This window comes from Simochromis diagramma, unplaced genomic scaffold (genome assembly GCF_900408965.1).
Source record: "Simochromis diagramma unplaced genomic scaffold, fSimDia1.1 OVJJ01000131.1, whole genome shotgun sequence".
In the NCBI taxonomy this organism is placed as follows: Eukaryota; Metazoa; Chordata; class Actinopteri; order Cichliformes; family Cichlidae; genus Simochromis; species Simochromis diagramma.
The window spans coordinates 3,930,217-3,937,000 of NW_024387200.1; the positions used below are offsets into that span (position 1 = coordinate 3,930,217).

Here is a 6,784-nt window from a genome sequence, read left to right on the forward strand (position 1 = left end):
CATGTGAGCACCTACTGATGATATGTCTGTAGATAAAAACAAATTCAAATTTTCTTCACCATTGACTTGATTTTATTTTGGATTTCACTGACCATTTTCTTGAATACTCAACCCCCAAGCACAACAGTTTCTTTTGATCCTTTTTTTTATGATCGATAAAATTTTGGTGTGTGGGATGTTAAATTTTTTTTAAACCTTTGAAGTGGTGACAAAACATATCTCCAAAAGTTGATTCTGTTCATCTGGACGTAGCGTCATCACTTGGATGAGTGACGAAACGTTTCGTTTTACTTACCTGGATGATTGAGCATGCATCAAGAACATAAAGGCTAAATTTATACACCATCCATACCCAACGCATAGATTTAACCTAGAATAAATAGCACCAGCATAGAGCACCGAAGAATAAATTAGTTTTTCAAAAATCATTTCTGGTTCAAATTTCTGCTGACTTTATAGCTTTTCTTTTTCACAAGAAAATATCTTAAAGTCGAAGATGTTTGATTTGGGTTTTAAAAAACCAAGCAGACGTTACATTTTAGAAGTATTTACTGCGAAATTTGTACTTGTAGTCATTGGAAATATTTACGCTAACTTTCTAACTATAACTTCGACATTACCTTTGAGGGGGTCATGTTATCTCCCTCTATATAACGTCAAAACAAAAACATTTAAATCTGGGTTGAGGATAAACAATTACAACGCAGCTGAACGCTTTCGCTCTTGAACGCCTCCCTCACGGGACGCTTTCATAATGGCGCAGGTGAGTGAGGAGCTAAACGTCCTTTTCTGCATGCTGCATGACAACAGACTAATAATTTGGGTTAATTTGGCTCACGGTGTTTTGCGCTAAATCTTTTTCTTCTTCTTTTTGCCTCTAAATGAATAAATGAAGAAAACAAAGACTCATAGCAAAAGCGAAAATGCAGCTACTGGTTTGTGTAACATTAGAGATCATAAAGGTTCAGGGTGGCAGTTATTCTCTCAGTTTCCGGTTTAATAGGCATTTAAAGACATTGAATACAAAAGCCCCGCAGTCCCAACATGTTTCTGAAAGTCACAGCCGCGTAGGCTGTTTCCCACTTTTTTTTTTTTTTTAGCTTTATGTAAGAGGTTATATTGCCCTGGTGCTATCAGCATGGTTGAGTCAAACATTAAAGAGTTTACAGCGTGTGGACTCTTAAAAAGTTAATCCACTGAAAAGGCCTTAAGAATAAAAGATCATAAAAGTAATCACGTGTCCCGATGTTTTTGGTAGTGTAGGTGTCATTTTCTCAGCACCTGGATCGCTGTTTCTGTTGTAAGCGCCTTGAGGCGACGTTTGTTGTGATTTGGCGCTATATAAATAAAATTGAAATGAATTGTTTGTGTCTTTGAAGACAAGGAAGCTTTTTATAACGCTGTATTGTTGTTAGGGGAGGTCAACATATCAGAATTTAATGTAGGAGCTGCTGTTTTTAGGCTTGTTATTCAATCTTGGGCGTGTAGCATGATTTCGTAATCCACTTCACTACTGAGCGACGGGACAAAGGCAAACTGTAGATGTGAGCTGATTAATGAACTTGTTAATTTAGCGGCATAGGGTTAAGGTGTTTAGCAGGAGAGCCAGTGCCCCACAGCGTCACTGCAGCTACTGCAGTGGGAAACTGTTGTGGTTTATGAAAAAATTACAAAGTGACTTTAGGACTCACATTTTTTATTTTGTAGTTTGGATTTGCAGTTAGGATCAAGGCGCACAGATATTATAGTGTCTTCTTTTAAAAAGTACTGTTTAATTTTAATATAACGTGATGACCCTAAACTATTTTTTTTTTTTAAGTTTCTTTTGAAAGGGTGACGATTGCATTTCCTTTGTTGAATAATTAGTTTCCTGGTAAATGACGCAAGAGAGGCAAAGCTCTACAGGTTGTTCAGTCCATTACCCCCAACCAGTCATGGCAGATGACCTGAGCCCTGTTCTGCTGGAAGTTTCTTCCCGTTAACAGGGAGTTTTTCGTTCCCACTGTCACCTACTGCTTCCTTAAAGAGTTTTTTTTTTTTTTTTTTTTATTGTTGGGCTTTCCTGTCTGTTTCTCTTTGTCTCTATAGCCATTGATTGATAATACTTTATTCATCCCAAGGGAAATTGTTTTAAAGGCTGCCAGACGATCCAGCACCATATGTCTGTGTTAACAAGCAGTTGGAGTGGTGTACATATTAAAGTCACTGATGAATGTTTATATAGAACAGTCACTACTGATATAAAACTGTTGAATGAGGGAAAATGGTAAAATTAGAGTCTGCATGGGTGGATCGCCTGTTTGAGCTGCAGAGTTACACAACTGCAGAGAGGCTGTGATCCTGATCAGTCCTACTGGAGGTAATTAATAATTGTAATGGTAATAATTAGAATATAAGAGTTACTGCAGGTGTGCTTCATGCAAAAAATGCACTCTCCATTTGGAGTCGCTCATATGGATCTTGCTGCTGCATGCTCGATAAAGATTTTTTTGACTTGCGACTCCTACAAAGGGTAAGCAATACACCAAAACTGGATTGCATTTGTACTGACCATTAATAGAGCCAAATGGCTGGTGTTTTTTAAAAAAATATTTAAAGCTCTGTGAACAAATTAGTCATCTCCAGGTTTTTGTGGTGTTGATGCACTGGTGTTGGTATGAGTGTTACTTACAGTAAAATTGATGTGGACACAGTTAAAGCTAGATCACTAGATGTCTCATACCACTAACAACACATAAGCATGGGATGTAACCTAACCCCTAAAGCTCTGTGTTGTGGCCACCAGTTAAATCTTTTTTCTTTTAAATACTTCTACTTAATTTCTGAGAGAATCCAGTTATTCCATCATTTTGGGATGCCACTTGGCTTTAAAACTGAAATCACTTTTAAGCCTCAGCCTCAGGTGCAGTTATAAAAGTTGAATTCTTGAGTACAGTTCTGTTTTGTAATTGTCTCTAATGTTAAAAACCAAAGAACTAATTCTTAGTGGCAGCGGCATGGTGTTTGACGTCACCATTACCAACAAATGAAAGGACTGCCAACAATCTGAGGACAGACTGCAAAAATGCAAAAATGCCTGTGTTGTCCCCAAACAGTGCTCATTTAACATAGCTTCAAGGAATCAGCTCAGAGATGCTTGTCGTGATCTTCTAAACAACATCAGTTGAAATTCAGTCAACAATATTGGCTTAGTTTCTGCAGCGAGCATCTGACCAACAACCTCATCATCATCCTCTGCAGTGGAGATGATCCATTTACCCCAGTCTGGATAAAACAAAGGGAACCAATGTGCAGTTTTGTTTGACTGATAGAATGAAAGTTTTCATCTCTCTTCATCATCATATCATCGTTTTCATCCAACCAGATTTAATAATTTTTAAAAAATTATGCTTTCTTTTCTTTCTCACACACATCCATGTTTCCAGGCTGGAGATGTGATTTCACAATCTTCTGCTCTGACTTCGGGTGCCGGATTGTCTTTACTGCACATTCATTTTAGCTCTTAAGTCAAAGTCAAAGTCAAAGTCAACTTTATTGTCAATTCTGCCACATGTACAGGACATACAGAGAATAGAAACTTCGTTACTCTCAATCCCTAGATAAAATAGAAAATGAACATTTAAATATAAGAGTGATTAAAAATGCAAGTAAAATATTTTAAAGTAAAAAAAATTAAATAAAATTAAATAATATAATACAATTTTACATATAACAAGAAAGCTATACAATATACAATTGAGAGATCAAGAATTGTAGTAATTCATTCATTCATTCATTTTTTGGGGGGTTAGTGATGCACAAGGACAAGCTGTTACATGACAAACCTAAATTTCTCTGAAAGGACATTTTTATTGCACGATAAAAGTAGTTTTATTACGCTTGTGAAAGGGGGAGGGAACTTCAGTGCTGTTAGTTTGAGCGATCAGAGCGTTCACAACGTTGTGTTCTGCTTTAGTTGCAGTCTTGACTTGGCTCCAAGCGTTAGAGGATGAAGATCGCTGTGGTGGGAGCCACTGGGCAGACTGGACAGTATCTGGTCAACCAGGCCCTGCTGCAAGGCCACGTGGTCACAGCCCTCGTCAGGAACCCGGGGAAGCTCACCGTGACTCATGAGAATCTCAAGGCAATTATCTGTTTTAAGCTCTGTTACGTGCAATCAACAAAAGTAATCATGCACATTTTAACAGTCAGTCTTGTAACTGTTTTCCAGGTGGTGACGGCTGATATTTTCTCGGCAGACAGTATGAAGACTCATTTCAAAGACCAGGATGTTGTCATGTCCTGCCTCGGCTTCCCAGCCTCCTTCTTCACCGGGGTGACAGGCTACACTCGGTCCATGACTGCTATGGTCAGTGCGATGCAAGAGACCCAGGTGAACAGGATCATCACCATGACCTCCTGGTACACAGAGCGTAAGTGCATCACACAGATGTGGCCCTTTAGATTTGTTTTTTAATGTAACTGATATTTCTGAACTTGCTTTCCCAAAATGTGAAGGACAGGGGTCAAGGTTTGGCTTTGAGTCAAATGATTAAAAGCTTCTTTTTTAGCTGATTTATGAACATAGGCTACGTTGAGTCATGAGCCTGAACTGAATATGTCACTAAGAAAACAGATGGATGGAGGCACTTTCAAAAACTTGGGCTTTGAAGGTTATTTGGCTTTTGTGGCTCAGGCTGTTCACTGTTTTTGATTTACTTTTTTCAGCAAACTCTGGAACTCAGTCATCATACCTGATCAGATTCCTCCTGCTGCCATTAATCCGAAGTGTCCTCAGCAACATGTATGAGATGGAGCAGCTTCTGCAGAAGACGGAGGACATCAACTGGACTGTGGTGCGTCCACCTGGCCTCAAGAACCTTCCGGCCACAGGTAAAAGCAGACAGATTGCATCATGGGTAGGGGGTGTCAACAGAGAATGGCGGAGCTTAATTCAGTGGAAGCTTTCTGACTTAGTGTGATCTATTTTACCTTAGTGCATAGTCTCATTTTGCTTTGTATAATTTCTCTGAGATCAGCAAATCATGGAGTTCAAGCATGTAACTGGACAAACTGTTAGGTTTTTTACTATCTGGCCGTTGTATTCTTTTTGTCCTTTACAGCTCAAGAGTTTCTAACCCATGAGGGATACTTTGTGCCTGACAACAATGGTCAACCTCCAGGCAGCGCAGTAGGAAGAGGAGACGTGGCTCGCTTCATGCTCTCTCTGCTCAACAGCAATGCCTGGGTCAAGAAGGGAGTCGCCATCACTACTAAATAACAAAGAAGAAGCCAGGCTCTGTGCTCCAACATATTGGCTGTATCCATGCAGGGAGACATTTTTCGGGGATATTAATCTTGCAATATTTACAGTGAAGCATTCAGTGTCTGGTGCATTAAATAATTAAAGTTGCAGTCCTCAGTTTTCTAATGCAGTTGAATCTATTGTTTTGTATTTGCGTTTTACAAATTTAGTGCTTTTATTCAGTCATATAAAGCAACGATCTATAGGCACAACCCTTAATGAAGCTTTGCTTCATAAGATGGGAGTATGTTTATAGTTTGTGTGGGTAAAGTATCGTGATTGATTTCTCCTATAATCAAACAGCACTGTGTTTGCAGCTTGGCTTAAACTTAGCTTTAATAAAATAGCAAGCCCCCCTGAAATCTAGTAAGAACAACCCATCTGAAATTGTTTTTTTTTAAGCCTCCAAGCATGGTAATGTATCCATTGTAAACACAGCCAGAGCTATCTTCATGGTGAGATTCCGCTGAAGCTGGAATAACTGGTCTAACTGGGGTGAAGTGCCTATTAGGAAAAAAGAGTTGCTAGTAGAAATAACTGTCTAACTGATCAATGTTATTTTATTTACTCTTTTTAAAAAAAAAAAAAAAAACGTGTGTGTGTGTGTGTGTGTGTGTGTGTGTGTGTGTGTGTGTGTGTGTGTGTGTGTGTGTGTGTGTGTGTGTGTGTGTGTGTGTGTGTGTGTGTGAAAACCAGTGACTAACTGTGAGTGCCTTCCCATGCATATTGCACTGTCAGACACATGATGGCAGTGCTGTGCCACATCTAGTAGTTTTAAGTAAAGCAAAGTTACTTGACTCTTACAGGTCGTGTCCATAAAAAAAAAAAAAAAATGTAATGACAGGTTATCACCAAGTGCTCTGCATATGTTAAAAAAAAGAAAGGAAAAAAAAGTACTGTACAAGTTGTGTGAAATGAACAGTTCTGAAAAGGGTGAAGGAATATTTGTGCTAGAAGTTCAAATACAAGGAGCAAATTTAGGAAATATCAGGTTAAATGAAATCCTGAGTTGAGAATTCTTATCAGAGAAAATTATTTGTTGCTTGTATGAGTTTTAGTTGCAGAGTCGCACCCAGCATCGTGCTTTTGAAGAAGTTGATTCCAGCGAAAGTTTTCACTACTGCTTTTTTTTTTTTAAGTGAGGATGTGGCTGTGAGCTGTATGCAGGGGTAAGAGAGTGTTTCATATTCGGCCACTCACATGAGGTGTTTTTGTTTTTTTTGTTTGTTTTTTTTTACCTGCTTACATAAAAGCAAACTGGCAAGTTACCAGAAACCTTAAGGAAAAGAATTCCAAAGTTTCCAACCCAGTCACAAGCATTCGTTCAAATGCTTTTCATAGCTAAGCACCTGGTCTAGAATCCAGACACACCTTCTCACTCTGGTGGTTGCTGTATCTTGTCCAGGCACACTTTCACATGCAGACCGGACCCACTCTACTTACCGAAGTAGAAAAAGAAAAGCCTCACTTCATTTTTTTGTTTTTGAATGATGATATAAC

At 38.8% G+C, this 6,784-nt stretch overlaps 1 protein-coding gene across 1 annotated transcript; it reads left to right on the forward strand.

Annotated features, from left to right (window-relative positions):
* Positions 1 to 681: 681 nt before the first annotated feature.
* Positions 682 to 5,859, forward strand: LOC120745867 (uncharacterized protein At2g34460, chloroplastic-like). The gene is made up of 5 exons (XM_040051064.1): positions 682 to 763; positions 3,956 to 4,123; positions 4,211 to 4,412; positions 4,708 to 4,872; positions 5,103 to 5,859. Exons 2-5 carry the CDS (start codon positions 3,989 to 3,991, stop codon positions 5,258 to 5,260), a joined length of 660 nt encoding a protein of 219 aa, XP_039906998.1. The 5' UTR covers positions 682 to 763; positions 3,956 to 3,988; the 3' UTR covers positions 5,261 to 5,859.
* Positions 5,860 to 6,784: the final 925 nt, after the last annotated feature.

Bases quoted from the DNA above. Each gene is read 5' to 3' on its own strand.
- LOC120745867 (XM_040051064.1), top strand. From the start codon at position 3,989: ATGAAGATCGCTGTGGTGGGAGCCACTGGGCAGACTGGACAGTATCTG. The intron at 4,124-4,210 runs GCAATTATCTGT...ACTGTTTTCCAG, and splicing joins TGACTCATGAGAATCTCAAG to GTGGTGACGGCTGATATTTT. The intron at 4,413-4,707 runs GTAAGTGCATCA...TACTTTTTTCAG, and splicing joins GACCTCCTGGTACACAGAGC to CAAACTCTGGAACTCAGTCA.